The sequence below is a fragment of the Glycine max genome, chromosome 10 (assembly GCF_000004515.6).
Source record: "Glycine max cultivar Williams 82 chromosome 10, Glycine_max_v4.0, whole genome shotgun sequence".
NCBI lineage: Eukaryota > Viridiplantae > Streptophyta > Magnoliopsida > Fabales > Fabaceae > Glycine > Glycine max.
Genome location: NC_038246.2, coordinates 46,886,203 through 46,900,852, shown reverse-complemented (window position 1 = coordinate 46,900,852; position 14,650 = coordinate 46,886,203). Strand labels below are relative to the sequence as shown.

Here is a 14,650-nt window from a genome sequence, read left to right as displayed (position 1 = left end):
TACTTGATAAAGTTCATTTACATTATTCTTTATATGTTTTTCTCTACCATATTTTTTTATTACTTTTTATAAGAAAAACGATAAAACAACAAATTAAAAACGATAATCCAAATTCAGAGGAAGGAGTAATGCTCCTTCTCATTTTGAAAAGACAGAACCGAGCAGAACCAAACAAACGAGAGCAACGGTTTTAGCTTCGGCGAAAGCTTTGGTCGGGGTTGGGGGTCCCGAGCCACTGCTCCAACGGATTCCCTCTCTTCTGTCTTTCTTCATTTCCTCGGGTCCCTCTCTCTCTCTCTCTCACACACACACACACACACACGCGCACACACACACACGCACACGCTTCTGTTTTCCAATTTCAACTTTTTATTGGTAATTGTTAAAATTTGACAACTGTTATTTGATCTGGGGTTGCCAAGTTTCGACTGAATTTTAATGGGTTTGTGCTGTTTTTAGTTTTTTTTTTCTTTTGTTCATGCCTTCTGGGTATTTTTTTTTGTCACTTTAGAGTTTATTAATGGTCGTTTATGTTTTTATTGATCATTCTGATTGAAATTTGTTGTTAGGAATCTAATCCGTTCATTTTTTTTTTGTTTAATTATTTTGTGGGGATTTGCTAGAATCTGTTTTCAGTCTTTTATGAAATTTAAAGCTGGGGGAGCTCAAAACTTTAATTATATTAACTTTTTGATCTAATTCAGAAGTAATTACTTGGTGTATACATAGTTTTTTTTTTTGTTTACCTTAATTAGCGATTTAGCTATTTCGCAATAGAAGTCTCATTTTCTTTGTTTTTGAAGATAAACTGATTTGGGAAGGGGAGAAGTGTTCTTGGCTAAGTCAATTTTTCGCTTTTTCTGTCTTTTACTTGTCAAATTCATGGTATTCTGTGCCTAACAGCTGTAGTAAATGTCTTTATCGAATATTTATCAACCAAGTTAAGTTCCTTCTGGGATTTTGACCTGAAGTGAGGTTTCGGTGAATGGCGGTGTAAACAAGATCAAATTTGGTATTGGTGTTTAGTAATCTTATTTTGTCAAAGTGATCATCCCTATCTCCCAAACCAGATCTTTCTGAAAGAGATTTTTTAGGGTAAACATATTCTACTGATTTTTGTGGGTTTGTAGCGGGATTAGAACATTGTTATGGCTGTTGCCAAGAGCAACAGCGGCAGTGGACATTCAACTTCATATAATTGTTACAAAGTAGCAAGCTTAACCGAAACCATATTAGACACGAATCAAATCTGTAATTTGAAAGATCAATACGTTCTTGGAGTGCAGTTGGGTTGGGGACAATTTGGTGTCATAAGAGCATGCTCTAACAAGCTGACTGGAGAGGCTTTGGCCTGCAAATCTATTGCTAAAGATAGAAGATAGGTTAGTTACTTCAGATGATTGGCAGAGTGTTAAACTCGAGATTGAGATAATGACTAGGTTATCTGGGCACCCAAATGTTGTAGATCTCAAGGCAGTTTATGAAGAAGAGGATTTTGTTCATCTAGTGATGGAGCTTTGTGCTGGAGGAGAGTTGTTTCATCTGTTAGAAAAGCACGGATGGTTTTCTGAATTTGAAGCCAGGGGTCTTTTTAGGCATCTCATGCAGATGGTTTTGTATTGTCATGAAAACGAGGTTGTTCATAGAGATTTGAAGCCTGAGAACATTCTCTTGGCAACTAGATCTTCCTCATCTCCAATTAAATTGGCAGACTTTGGGCTTGCAACCTACATAAAGCCCGGTACTTGCTTTTTTTCGCTTCCTTTGCAGATATTAAATCTTCCTTGCAATTTCCATTGCTCCACTGAAAATGTTGTTTTCATCTTCAAAATTGGGGTTTGGTTAAGCAGGACAGAGTTTGCATGGGTTAGTTGGGAGTCCATTCTATATAGCTCCAGAGGTACTGGCAGGTGCATATAACCAGGCTGCTGATGTTTGGAGTGCAGGGGTTATTCTTTACATTCTACTGAGTGGGATGCCTCCATTTTGGGGAAAGACAAAGTCAGGAATATTTGAAGTTGCTAAGACTGCTAACCTGAGGTTCCCACCTGAGCCTTGGATTGCATTTCCGAATCAGCTAAGGATTTGATTATGTGAATGCTCTGCAGAGAATCTTCTCAAAGGCTCACTTCCAAGGAGGTTTTGGGTAAGTTACACCTGCTTTTCTTTTGCTGTTAATGCCTATCCTATCTACTGAAGCTATTTGATTCGTATTCATAATTGTAGGTGTAGGGGTGTGTGTGTGTATGTAGGGATAGGGTCAAATTACACTAGGCGTCGATCTTAGTAAAATGACATCTCCTATAAATTTTTATCAAAAGTGAATTTTATCAATCTAACCATTGATTCATGTGATACTACTGCTGTGATCATGTATATAAAATAATATAAAATTTTACACAATTCAGGCATTCATAGATATTTAATCCAGAAGTAGCTATTTACTTTATTTTAAAATAAAGTGGGGAGATGGAGTATCAGTTAAATTTTGAATTGTGCGAAATTTTGTAGACTTGATCTACTTTATGAGAACTTTAAATTTAGTGGTTATATTGATAAAATTCACTTTTGATTGAAGTTATTGGAAGTGATATTTTACTAAGTTTGACACTTGGTGTCATTTGATCCTTATCCCATATACATACATATATACTCATATATATATTGGAGTAATGGAGTGCATTTTTGTTCTGCTTAGCTTACTTATAGCATGACTATTCTGTTAGTCTTTGTTACAGAGAAACAGTTCACCAATCAATTTGTGCTATAACACTTAAAATTATTAAAACTAAAAGGGGTGTCTTGTGGTACGAAATTCATACTATTCAATCCTTTATGGTATGCTTGTTCTAAACTGTTGTATTAAAAAATTAGTATGCAACTTTTTGTTCATCACATCATCCCCATAAGGAACAAGGTTGTTTCTATTATCTTGTTTTCCTGTGATTTTTCCCCCAGTTTCTTCTTCTCACGTTCAGATTTAATTTTGCTATCACCCAGCACATTTCTCAGGCAGATAAAGAATTTTATACTGGCCATATTTCTCACCCAGAAATACACCCAGATTTATCTTTTGCCATGTTTTATTATTATACTACCCTCAAGATAAAGAATTTTGATTTTTACAACATGATGAGCAGTTTATGTCATGTATTTAGCTGAACATGGTGCCTTTTTGTTTTCTTCTTCTTTTGGTTACATGCTTGTTCTAAATGATCACATAAGCTATTACTACTTATGTTGATTTAATTAAGACAGTCAGTGGTTCTAGTCTAAAAATATAGCATCCCTTCCTTGTCCAATACAAAACACCCAAAAGAAGAAGAAACAAATGAGACCCCAAAAATCTCTTTTCTAAAATTCAACTGAACTTTCCCTTTGCAGATCATCACTGGATGGAAAGCAACCAAACAAATCCTGAACAACTAAGTGAACATAAAATTAGAGGTTGTGGAGAGTTGGATGTTGGTAGCAATTCATTCTCTACCTCGTTTATGTCCAGGAATAAGGACATCAGCTTTGGCGCTGAATCTCCTACATGTGGTCCTCAATTGCCTACGTTCACATGCAAATCATCATTTTCTTCCTTTTTTGAGGAACCAGTGAAACCTTGTTCTGTTTCGGGTGGATTTTCATTTCAAAGCTCAGGTGGTTCCACCGATTTGGAATTTTCTTCTACTATTCCCTCAATGCCTAGCTTTGCATTTCTCAGCTCCAGTTCTGTTGTTGAGCAAAGGGTTTGTATTTCAGAATGCCTAACTAACACGTCAAATGTAAATGCAATTGCTGGAGGTACATTTAGAGTTAATCTATCTTCATTTTTTTCATACCTTTAATCTGATGTTTATTATTGCTTCTTCAACCAGATTCTCCCCTTTGCTTTGGACATGATGTTAAAGAGTTGGATTGCAAGCCTGTAGAGGGTAAAAGGGCAGGTGGAACAATTGGTCTTGGGGCATTTGGGTTCCACAACAAGAGAAACCAGACAATTGGACTTGGTGAGTGTGAGCAACTTGATCTTGTGGTGACTGAATCTGTCATTCGTTGGTCATCATGCACCCAACTTCCTACATCACCAAGATCATCTCTCGTCTGTTGAAAGGGTAAACTTCTGGAGAGATTAATTGAATAGCCTGATGTTGCGATTAAATTTGGTTTACCGATGCAAATTCACCTAACACATTGTATGTGTTTCCCAAATTCACATTGTTGTTGATGTTGTCTGGTTGGTGCAAGTTTGTGGTTCAGGACTCGTCAGTTTAATCACGTGGTGGCTTCTAATTGCTCACTATTAATGTGTTCCTTTCTTCTTTATTCAGCTTCCCATGTTAATTACCATGCATGAATGCGAGTAATAGGAATTCTGCCTGGTGTGTAAAGTTTGTATCTTGATGGTACTCCAAAATGTTTGGAAATGAATTGTTAATTATTGTGTCGAATTATTATACTTTTGATTCAATTTTGAGGTGAGGAACAAACAGTTTAACTTGAAATGAGAGGTCCACTGTACAGTCCATTGAAGCATATATGTATATGTATATGTAGTAAAGAGCACCATGCCTATCCACTGGGCAAATCAAGCCATTCTCAAAGCAAAATGCCCGTTGCTCATTTCTATGCCTTGCATCTGCTCACATAACCATGTGGTAGTAGAATGAGTGATAGCTTTCACAAAATGAGGTGAGACTAGCTATAATTATGTAAATGTGAAGTGATGTGCCTATAATTGTCTATTTGTGTACAAAATTATTCTTGTGTGAAAGGACTCGTGTAACAACTATAATGAGAAAGAAGCATATATCCATGTTCTTGTTAAACAACTTGTAGCACTACATAGTTTTTCATCTGAAGGAATCGAAGAAGACCGGTGCCAAGGGGTTTACCGTTTACAACTACATATTTGTTGTGCCAAGGGGTTTACCGTTTACAACTACATATTTGTCGTGGAGTTGAGTTTAGTATGAGATTAATTGAACTTGCATTATAAGGCGATCAAACTTGATTGAACGATCAAGCTCCTTAACTGATTTTCTTTGAACTTCAAGGACTCAAAATTATCACACTACGTATGAAGTAATTATAAGGCGAACCCTAACAGTTTGAATTAACTATGAGAGAATATATCTCAAAAAAAAAAAAAAGAACTCTCTAATTGTGTGGAAAAATGAAGAGGAAAAAAGAAAATATTGAGTCCGACCATAATCTTGGGGTATGTTTGGATACGTAGCGCGATCACACAAAATCAATTTTTTTTTTTCACGGTGACACTAAAGCAATCCTTTGTTGCTTTTGATTGTTCAATTACCCACCATAATTTTGGCTGCTGGAATTGATTCTGCCGGGTATCCCAACATGCATTTAATCTGATCTAATTTGAAGAGAAAAAATGAGAGTAAACAGGAGATTTTGTCATAATAACCAAAATATCCTTACCTTATTTTATTTCTATACAAAGAAAGAATTATTTAATAAAATTACATTTTCATTTTTATTCAATCAAATAAATGGATAAAAAATTTTAACTTCTTTATTTTTTTTAAAACTTCAAACAACATGAAAATTTACTTATTTTTTATTCTATACAACATTTTGAGTAAATGGTATATACAATTGTGTAAGATTTTTATACCATTATTTAATCATAAATATAATATCATATATCTAGAATTTATTAATTTTATGATAATTATCTTAAAATTTATATTTATCATAAATCTTGATTGATTAATAGTATATTTTTTTTACACTAACCATAGAAATTAAGTTGAAACATTTTAGTTATTATTATTTTTTTAAATAACCGAAACCAAGCTGTGTGCGAGTATGCAAATGAAGATAGCAGGCCCGTTTTCTGAGGGTTTTCACACAGTTAAGGTAAGGGCACTCGCTATCTGTCGTAGCCGCCAGTTAAAGTTTTGTTTCGGAATTCTGACTTTGCTTACTCTCTCTATTCAAAAAGAACCGTTCTTTGCTTTGGGTACGCAGATTTCATACGCAGAACATTCTTCACTGCAAATCATCAATGGATTCCTCTGCCAACAACAAAGAGAAAGAGAAAGTGCAAGTGCAACCCACACCCGAAGAAGACCCCGAGAAGAAAAGGAAAAAGGAAGAAAAGGTTTTCCCATCTTCATCATCTTATCGTTATTGTTTTACTAATCGGGGTTTGCATTAATGGGATTCAAGAAAAAAATGTGCTTTCTGATGCCCTTTTGTTAGTTGCAACGATTTATTAGACTGTTGCCGTTTGCCAAGTTTCTTTTATTTGGGTGGAATAATATTATAATACTATCCAATAGTTGCTGATGTTTACTTTCTCTTGTCACAATTTTGTGGCTTTGTCTCAGGCTAGAGAGAAGCAATTGAAGAAAGAGAAGTTTCTTCAGAAGCAAGCTCAGGTGACTAGGGTTCCTGATTTTCCTGTACAATTGCAACATTTGATTTGATTTGATTTGATTTTGCTGTGTTTTTTTATTGTTCCTATGTGGTCTTTGTCAATTTGATATTGTGAATAATGTTTAGAATCTCCACTTATTTTTTCTTTCTTCCTTTTGGTGCTGGCAGCAACAAGCACAGCAATCATCCAATGCTTCTACTTCTAAAAAGAGTGAAAAGAAAGTTGTGAAGCGTGGTGGGGAGGGTGAGAATCCTGAAGATTATGTTGATCCCGAGACTCCATCGGGTGAGAAGAAGCGTATGGCTCGGCAAATGGCCAAGCAATATAGTCCAACTGCCGTGGAGAAATCGTGGGTGTTAATTCCATCATTATGCTCATTGCACTTTAAATTTATGAAATTGCTTAACTTTTATATGTTTGCTATAATGTAGGTGGTATGAGTGGTGGGAGGAATCACAGTATTTTGTGGCAGATGCTAACAGCTCCAAACCACCTTTTGTCATTGTGAGTGGCTTGTTGAACTTATATGTGTTGGTTTCAGATACTATGCAAAGTTGTTTTTTACTGCAATTTTGCTTCCTCAGTAGGATGATGTAATTGGAGATTTACATATGGAGTGTAAAGTAACCTTTTGCTGTATAGTGAAACTGTGGAAGTGATCCTTCTCAATTTGAGATCTTTCTAATAAAATGTGGAAATCTTTTGGACCATATCTTACAGTGATTTATCTTAGTAGTCTGAGAAATTTCTCAAATTCAATAGTATTTACATTGCTGTTTGATGGTATCAGTTGAAATTACAGAAATATAGTGCCTTGATCTTGCTGTAATCTTGAAAAGATTTATGCTATGCTGTTTTTTTTTTGGCCATTACACTGCTTGAGATATGTGCAAAGTGGCTGCACAAACCAGAAATTCTAATGATATATAAAAGTTGCATTATTTTGCTCCCCATTTTTGTCTATTGAGAATCTGATTGTGCTGTATTTTAGGTTTTGCCCCCTCCGAATGTGACTGGTGCTCTCCATATAGGTCATGCTCTAACAGCCGCAATAGAGGTATCATATCTATACCCCATTGTAACTGTTTAGGTTAGCTGTTCTAAACACTTAATCTAATGTAATTTATTGCCTGCAGGATACAATGATTCGATGGCGGAGAATGTCTGGATACAATGCCTTGTGGGTGCCTGGAATGGATCATGCTGGGATTGCTACACAGGTTCTATGTCTAAATTGAGAAGATTTTGTGTAGTTCATAACTGTTTTGTAATTTATCATTTGTTGTGGATGCTGTGCTTGGGTGATGGAGGAAGGGCCAGTTATTTGACTTAGGCATACATATTTGATCATATAGATATTAGATAAAACTTATGATAAAAAGAACTTTTTTTAGAAAAGGAAAGTTATTTTGCATTTGGATTCAACTTTTAAGAAGTATTTCTATTATTAAAAACCATTTGTTCAATTGCCTATGCAACCTAGTGAGATAGGGCTTTGTTGTTGTTTAATTGCCGCTGCACATTTAATTCCATGCTTTATTTAAATAGTTTTTTCTCACTGGGATTTTTGTGTAAAATTTTAGCTTGAGAGACAATGACATTTTTTATCTTTCCATTTTGTCATATTTCTTTCTATCCCAAATTTATGGCTAGAAACAAATTAGAGTTTTGTTGCTACACTTTTAAGGGCCACATAGGCAGCAGCATTGAGCAATTTAGACATTTTTTATGCCTACAATATGTGGCAATTGTGTCATACCATTATTAGCTTTAAATGGAAGTGTAGAGTGTAGACCTATTTCAATTTTTAGTTACAGTGCTAATGTGCCATGGAATACTTTTTATAATATACATCTACATTTTCTGTTTTTAGCATATCTATTGTGTGAGATGAATTAAATTATGTAAATTATCACTATGACACAGGTAGTTGTGGAGAAAAAGCTATTTCGCGAAAAAAACCTAACCAGGCATGATCTGGGCCGTGAGAAATTTGTCTCTGAGGTATGTTAATAGAACAACCTTTGAAGTCAAGATTCTTGATAATTTGCCACCTTTTTATTTGTTTATTCTGATTCTTGTGACCTACTTTGGTGAATATTGGCAAAAATAGGTTTGGGAGTGGAAACACAAGTATGGGGGCACAATATTACAACAATTACGCCGATTAGGAGCCTCTTTGGATTGGTCTCGTGAGGTAAATACGAAACATGTTTTGTGTTTAGTCCATCAGTTGATATCTCTGTTTTATTTTTATTTTTTTGGGGTGTGGTGGTGGTGGTGGGGATGTCCAATCTAGAAGCCCCCTTATTAAACCCATTGGCAGAAACTCACAGCAAAGTTAAGACAATTGAAACAAAGTTTGTCCAATTCAGATAGTTATTTCTCATGCCATTTCCTACTATGGCTTTTGTTTTTATTTGTGTCTCACGTTCTGTTTCCAGTGCTTCACAATGGATGAAAGAAGATCTAAGGCTGTGACGGAGGCTTTTGTAAGGCTTTACAAACAAGGCCTTATCTATAGGTGGGTTGGACATTTGCAATATGTTTTGTCTTTATGTAATACTTTTATTCATAGCTACTGATTTTTAGGTTTTTCATTTATACTGACTTCAATTTCTTAGTTGTATTCAAACAAATTGATAGTGATCATTGATAATATGGAGACAAGCTTTAGTTAATGCGTTATAGGAATTTGGAAACAATATAGGATGCCTGATAATAGTTACACATAGCAAATTTAGTTTTAAGACTGTCTTATAACTAGTTTACTGCATAAACTACCTGCCACATGTATGGTTCTAAAATGATAACAAGAATTGAGTGGTCAAAAAGCTATATTTTTGGGATTTTATGTGCTTGAATCCTCAGTGCACACCGAAATATATCTTGTGAACTTGAATACTTATTGACGGTGAAGTTTCTATTGAATCATAGTTTTACTTAGGTTATTATTTTTAACAAAATATGTGCTATATCCTTTGTTGAATTGTTGGACTCTAAATATGAAGATACATTAATGCAAAAAATGCTAGGTGAATTAGGTTAAATTAAATGTGCTGACGGGATTCTGTATACTAAGCTCTAGGTGCTCCTTAAGTTCTCTTACAACATGATTTATATTTCAATTTGTTATTTTTCACAGGGATCTTCGTTTAGTGAATTGGGATTGTGTTTTACGAACTGCAATATCTGATATTGAGGTATGCAATGCTTGTTCTTGATTGTCTTATCTGAGGTATCTATATTGCATATGTAATGTCTTTGCTTGCTGCATGCAGGTGGATTATTTGGAAATAAAAGAAAGGAGTCTACTAAAGGTTCCGGGATATGACAAACCAGTGGAATTTGGAGTTTTAACAAAGTTTGCATATCCTTTGGAAGGGAACCTAGGTGAAATTGTTGTTGCCACAACTAGAATTGAAACTATGCTTGGTGACACTGCTATTGCCGTACATCCTAATGATGACAGATATAGCCATTTTCATGGAAAATATGCTATTCATCCATTTAATGGTAGAAAACTTCCTATAATTTGTGATGCTATTCTTGTTGATCCAAAGTTCGGGACAGGTGCTGTTAAGGTATTCTCTATATGTATGAATAAAATTTCTGTTGAAATTCTTTTTCAAGTGATATTATACATATTATGGTATTTTCTTTGTTCCTTGCAGATTACACCTGCCCATGATCCAAATGATTTTGAGGTGGGAAAACGTCACAACCTTGAATTCATTAATGTTTTCACGGATGACGGAAAAATAAATTCCAATGGTGGCTCTGATTTTTTGGGCATGCTGCGGTTTAAAGCTCGAGAGGCAGTAGCAGAAGCATTACAAAAGAAGGTGCTGTTATACTATTATTTGTTTCATGAGAAATAACAAATGTTAGGTTACAATACTTCTGTTAGAAAGTACACTTATATTTTTGTGGAACCAGACCTGACATGTGATTGCTTCTCTGGTGCCGGAAGGGAAGATTATAGTTTATATCATTATTTTTAATTTTTAATATGTTGCACATGATTTTCTTTTAGCTATCATTAGCTTATAAATTCCTGCAAGGGGTAGTACCTTAGACTAGTATTTATCTCTCTTATCTTAGAAATATTTTATGTTTGTGTATGATGAAACAAGCAATTTCGGCTATTTCTTGTTTTATTTTTTTTCCTCTTCTGTATAGGACCTTTATAGAGGATCTGAAAACAATGAGATGCGCCTTGGGGTTTGTTCAAGAAGCAATGATGTTGTGGAGCCCATGATAAAACCCCAGTGGTATGTCAATTGCAATGATTTGGCAAAACAAGCTCTTCATGCTGCTGTGGATGAGGAAAACAAAAGGATAGAGATTATTCCAAAACAATATTTGGCTGATTGGAAGAGGTACTTGTATCTTTGTTTGCTTTTTGCAAATTCTTGTAATGAACATTAAATTACATTTATGGCACCATGTTGTGGTCGGAACTTGGCTCTTTGGCGTGCTCTGTATCTAATTTTCTTCTCATGTGCCTTTTTTTTTCTTCTTATAATCATATGATATAACCATGTCATACTGAAGGTAATTTTGTTTACAGATGGCTGGAAAACATACGTGATTGGTGCATTTCACGACAGCTATGGTGGGGTCACCAAATACCTGCATGGTATGTCACTTTGGAGGATGATGTTCTTCGGGAATTTGGTGCTTATAATGATCATTGGGTAGTGGCAAAAAATGAAGAGGAAGCTCAGAAAGAGGCTAGCCAGAGGTATAATGGAAAGCAGTTTCATTTAAGCCAGGATCCTGACGTTCTTGATACATGGTTTTCTTCTGGTCTGTTCCCATTATCTGTGCTGGGATGGCCTGATGACACAGAGGACCTGAAGACATTCTATCCAACTTCTGTTCTGGAAACTGGCCATGATATCCTCTTTTTCTGGGTTGCCCGAATGGTGATGCAAGGATTGAAGTTGGGTGGTGATGTGCCTTTTACGAAGGTGAGGTTACTATCTCATGCAGATCATTTTGTGAGAACTTTATCCTTGTTTGAGCGTAAGGAATAATGTGTTACTTGGTGTTCTCACATGTGAAGTGTGAATTCTGATCATGCATGCCTAAGATTTTTCTTTTTCTTGTTTTTTTTAAAAGAAAATTCATTAAGACAGATGAAGATTACAAAGAGATATAAGAGATCCTCTGTAAGAGAGAGAGTAAAGAATTAAATCATCATTTAAGGAAAGCTAACCAAGCACTCATGTATAACTTCGAAAATTTGATCAATGACCTTCTCATGGATGTACTTACAATCCTATGCAGATTTATTTGCATCCTATGGTTCGTGATGCACATGGACGCAAGATGTCCAAGTCCTTAGGGAATGTTATTGATCCCATTGAAGTGATAAATGGGATATCACTTGAAGGTCTACATAAGAGGTTAGAGGCTGGTAACCTGGACCCCAGAGAACTAGCCACTGCTTTAGAGGGTCAGAAGAAGGACTTTCCAAATGGTATTGATGAATGTGGTGCCGATGCTCTCCGTTTTGCACTGGTCTCGTACACAGCTCAGGTTTCAATCTCTTTTCAATGTTTATATGGCTGATTTTTTCACCAAGCATGTCAACTATTGTGATTTAATTGTGCTGTTTTCATTCATTTCAGTCTGACAAAATTAACCTAGATATTCAAAGGGTGGTTGGGTATCGCCAATGGTGTAATAAACTGTGGAATGCAGTACGATTTGCTATGAGCAAGCTTGGGGATGATTATATCCCTCCTGCTAATTTGATTCCAGAGGTTCTCCCATTTAGCTGCCAGTGGATACTCTCAGTGTTAAATAAAACCATATCCAAGACAGTGAATTCACTTGAATCATTTGATTTCTCACAAGCTACCACTGCTGTGTATTCTTGGTGGCAGTATCAATTGTGTGATGTATTTATCGAAGTGATTAAGCCTTACTTTACTGGTAATGATCCTAAGTTTGCTTCCAAAAGACGCTTTGCACAAGATACTTTGTGGTTTTGTCTGGACAATGGCCTTCGATTGCTTCATCCCTTTATGCCTTTTGTCACGGAAGAATTATGGCAGCGCCTTCCTTCACCCAGGGAATGTGAGAGAGCAGAATCTATCATGATATGTGATTATCCATCAACTGTAGAGGTTAGTCTTGCTCTTCAAAATATTGTAATATTCAGGCCTTTTGTGTGTTTAAAGTGCCAATCATGACCGGTGTTATTGATGGTGGATCATGGCGGAAGGCTGAAATTTTGCCGTATAAACATGCCATTGTGCCTCATGGTGCCACCATGGTGGTTCTCCCTTCACAAATTGCCTATGGCAGTTGGCAAAAATCTGCCACGCCATTCGGCCATGGTGCTGCCATGACCGCTATTTAACAACACTGATCATGACTCAGCTTATGGTACCTCATATGCTTTTATAATGTGTTGTGTTTAACATGCTTTGGCTATTCAATAATATGATATTTTTTACTTCAGGGCTGGAATAATGAAAGGGTGGAGAATGAGATGGACATTATTGAGTCCACTGTTAAGTCTCTCAGGTCACTGGCAAAAGAAAGTCGTGACAGGTATGTGTTAGCCACATTTGCTTTTTTACAAGTCTCAGGTTTTCTGCTCTGCTTTGTCTAAATGTAGCTGGAACTCTCTTTTTGATGGTGGTGACAAATGAGAAAATTTTCCAGTAAAATTAGAGTTGCATAAATGACCATAAGAAATCACCCTAAAATAACCAAAGCAAACAGAGCATGAAACATTTTTGGAGACTACGACCTCTGCATAGGACTTTGTTTATCTGTTTCTGTCAATATTAACTTCTCATCTAATATTGTTATTCAATCTTTACATGCTATGCTGATTTTAAAATTGATGCATATATTGCTAGGCGACCAGCTTTTGTTCTCTGCCGAGCACCGGTGGTTACTGAGATTATTAACAGCCACCAACTAGAGATTGTAACATTAGCTAATCTATCCTCTTTGACAGTAAGTTTCTTGGTTGCTTGTGTTCTCTTCTCATGCATCCCCCTTGTATTTTGTTTCACTATTTTGTTATTAATCATATAGCCTGTTTTCAATCCACTTAATTGCCATATTTTTCACTTTAATGATGATTATATGATTCACAGGTAATCACTGAAAGAGATGCTGTTCCATCTGGATATGCTGATGCTGTTGTAAATGAAAACCTTTCTGTTTATTTAGAGCTTCAAGGAACTAATTCTGCAGAAGCAGAGGGGAAGATCAAGAAGATAGATGAGCTGAAAAAGTATGTTTTATCTCCAATTGTTTTTTAGAATACATTTTAACGTCAAGTCTTAAGGTATCAATGAAAAGGGGTAGGTAGAAGGAGAGATCAAATCATTACATTGAAGGAAATTATTAAAAGGGATTTCATTATGAATAATATTCCTAAAAATTTGGTTTTTAGCCATTGTGTTATCTATTATGTAGCCACCTCACTTTGTTGTTGTTCAAGTCTTAAATGGCTGCTCGTAAAATATTTGAATACACGATTTTATTTTATTAAAAACTGTTGTCTTTTTTTTCTTCTCTTAATGGCTCTCAACTAAAATACTGGAGTTTCTTTCTATGCAGGCAAATAGAAAGACTAGAGAAGATTATGAATGCTAAAGGTTATGAAGAAAAGGTTTTGCCAAATATTCGAGAAAAGAACCAGGAGAAGCTAGATTCCCTTAAGTTATTGCTTGGGGAAATGGCTGGTCTGACTCTCTAGCTTCAAAGTATGAACTTGTTTGATCAATTTTTTTACTTTACATGCTTGTATTATGGATATTTACAGTTCGAACTAGGTATTTTTGTGGCCAAACTATATTGCATGTCTTTTACTAAATATTAGTTTTGCTAAATCAATACAAACTTTAATTATCTTTTGCCTCTGGATTTGGGGAATTGTTTGATCATCCTTAGTCCTCACTAAGAATTTTGCTAACTTTTTTTTTATGGTTGACAAAGGACTCCGATTTTAAACTTTCCTAATTGAAATTCAAACATGTTCTATATGGATGATATGTGTTGATTTTTTCTCTTTAATTTGAATATATATAAATCTTTAAGATATTTGATTTCTTGTTTAGTAAATATTTTATGGTTAAATAAAGTTTTGATTCTAATTTAAAATATTTTAATGTTGATCTTTTATTTAATTTGACAATTGAGATTGATTATTTTCATTTTTATTTCTTATATAAGATTTTTATGATATATATATAGTGAGGTTGCAGTTATATTTTC

At 35.2% G+C, this 14,650-nt stretch overlaps 1 protein-coding gene and 1 pseudogene across 3 annotated transcripts; both read left to right on the top strand.

Moving 5' to 3' along the window:
• The first annotated feature begins 106 nt into the window (after positions 1-106).
• Positions 107-4,439, top strand: LOC100799002 (calcium-dependent protein kinase 26-like; annotated as a pseudogene). The gene is made up of 4 exons (XR_136899.5): positions 107-1,741; positions 1,851-2,146; positions 3,385-3,792; positions 3,867-4,439. The product of XR_136899.5 is annotated as a calcium-dependent protein kinase 26-like (transcript).
• Positions 4,440-5,811: 1,372 nt separating this feature from the next.
• LOC100798111 (valine--tRNA ligase, mitochondrial 1) lies at positions 5,812-14,284 on the top strand. Of its 2 annotated transcripts, none has more exons than XM_003536437.4 (21): positions 5,812-5,874; positions 5,986-6,118; positions 6,348-6,398; positions 6,565-6,746; positions 6,829-6,901; positions 7,389-7,454; positions 7,534-7,617; positions 8,324-8,401; positions 8,511-8,594; positions 8,842-8,921; positions 9,543-9,600; positions 9,679-9,981; positions 10,072-10,242; positions 10,580-10,779; positions 10,971-11,373; positions 11,693-11,944; positions 12,037-12,537; positions 12,876-12,967; positions 13,282-13,381; positions 13,525-13,664; positions 13,994-14,284. In XM_003536437.4, exons 2-21 carry the CDS (start codon positions 6,023-6,025, stop codon positions 14,130-14,132), a joined length of 3,153 nt encoding a protein of 1,050 aa, XP_003536485.1. In that variant the 5' UTR covers positions 5,812-5,874; positions 5,986-6,022; the 3' UTR covers positions 14,133-14,284. The 2 variants fall into 2 exon arrangements, with proteins under 2 accessions (XP_003536485.1, XP_006589565.1); XM_006589502.4 differs by having other exon boundaries at positions 5,813-5,874; positions 5,960-6,118.
• The last annotated feature ends 366 nt before the right edge of the window (positions 14,285-14,650 follow it).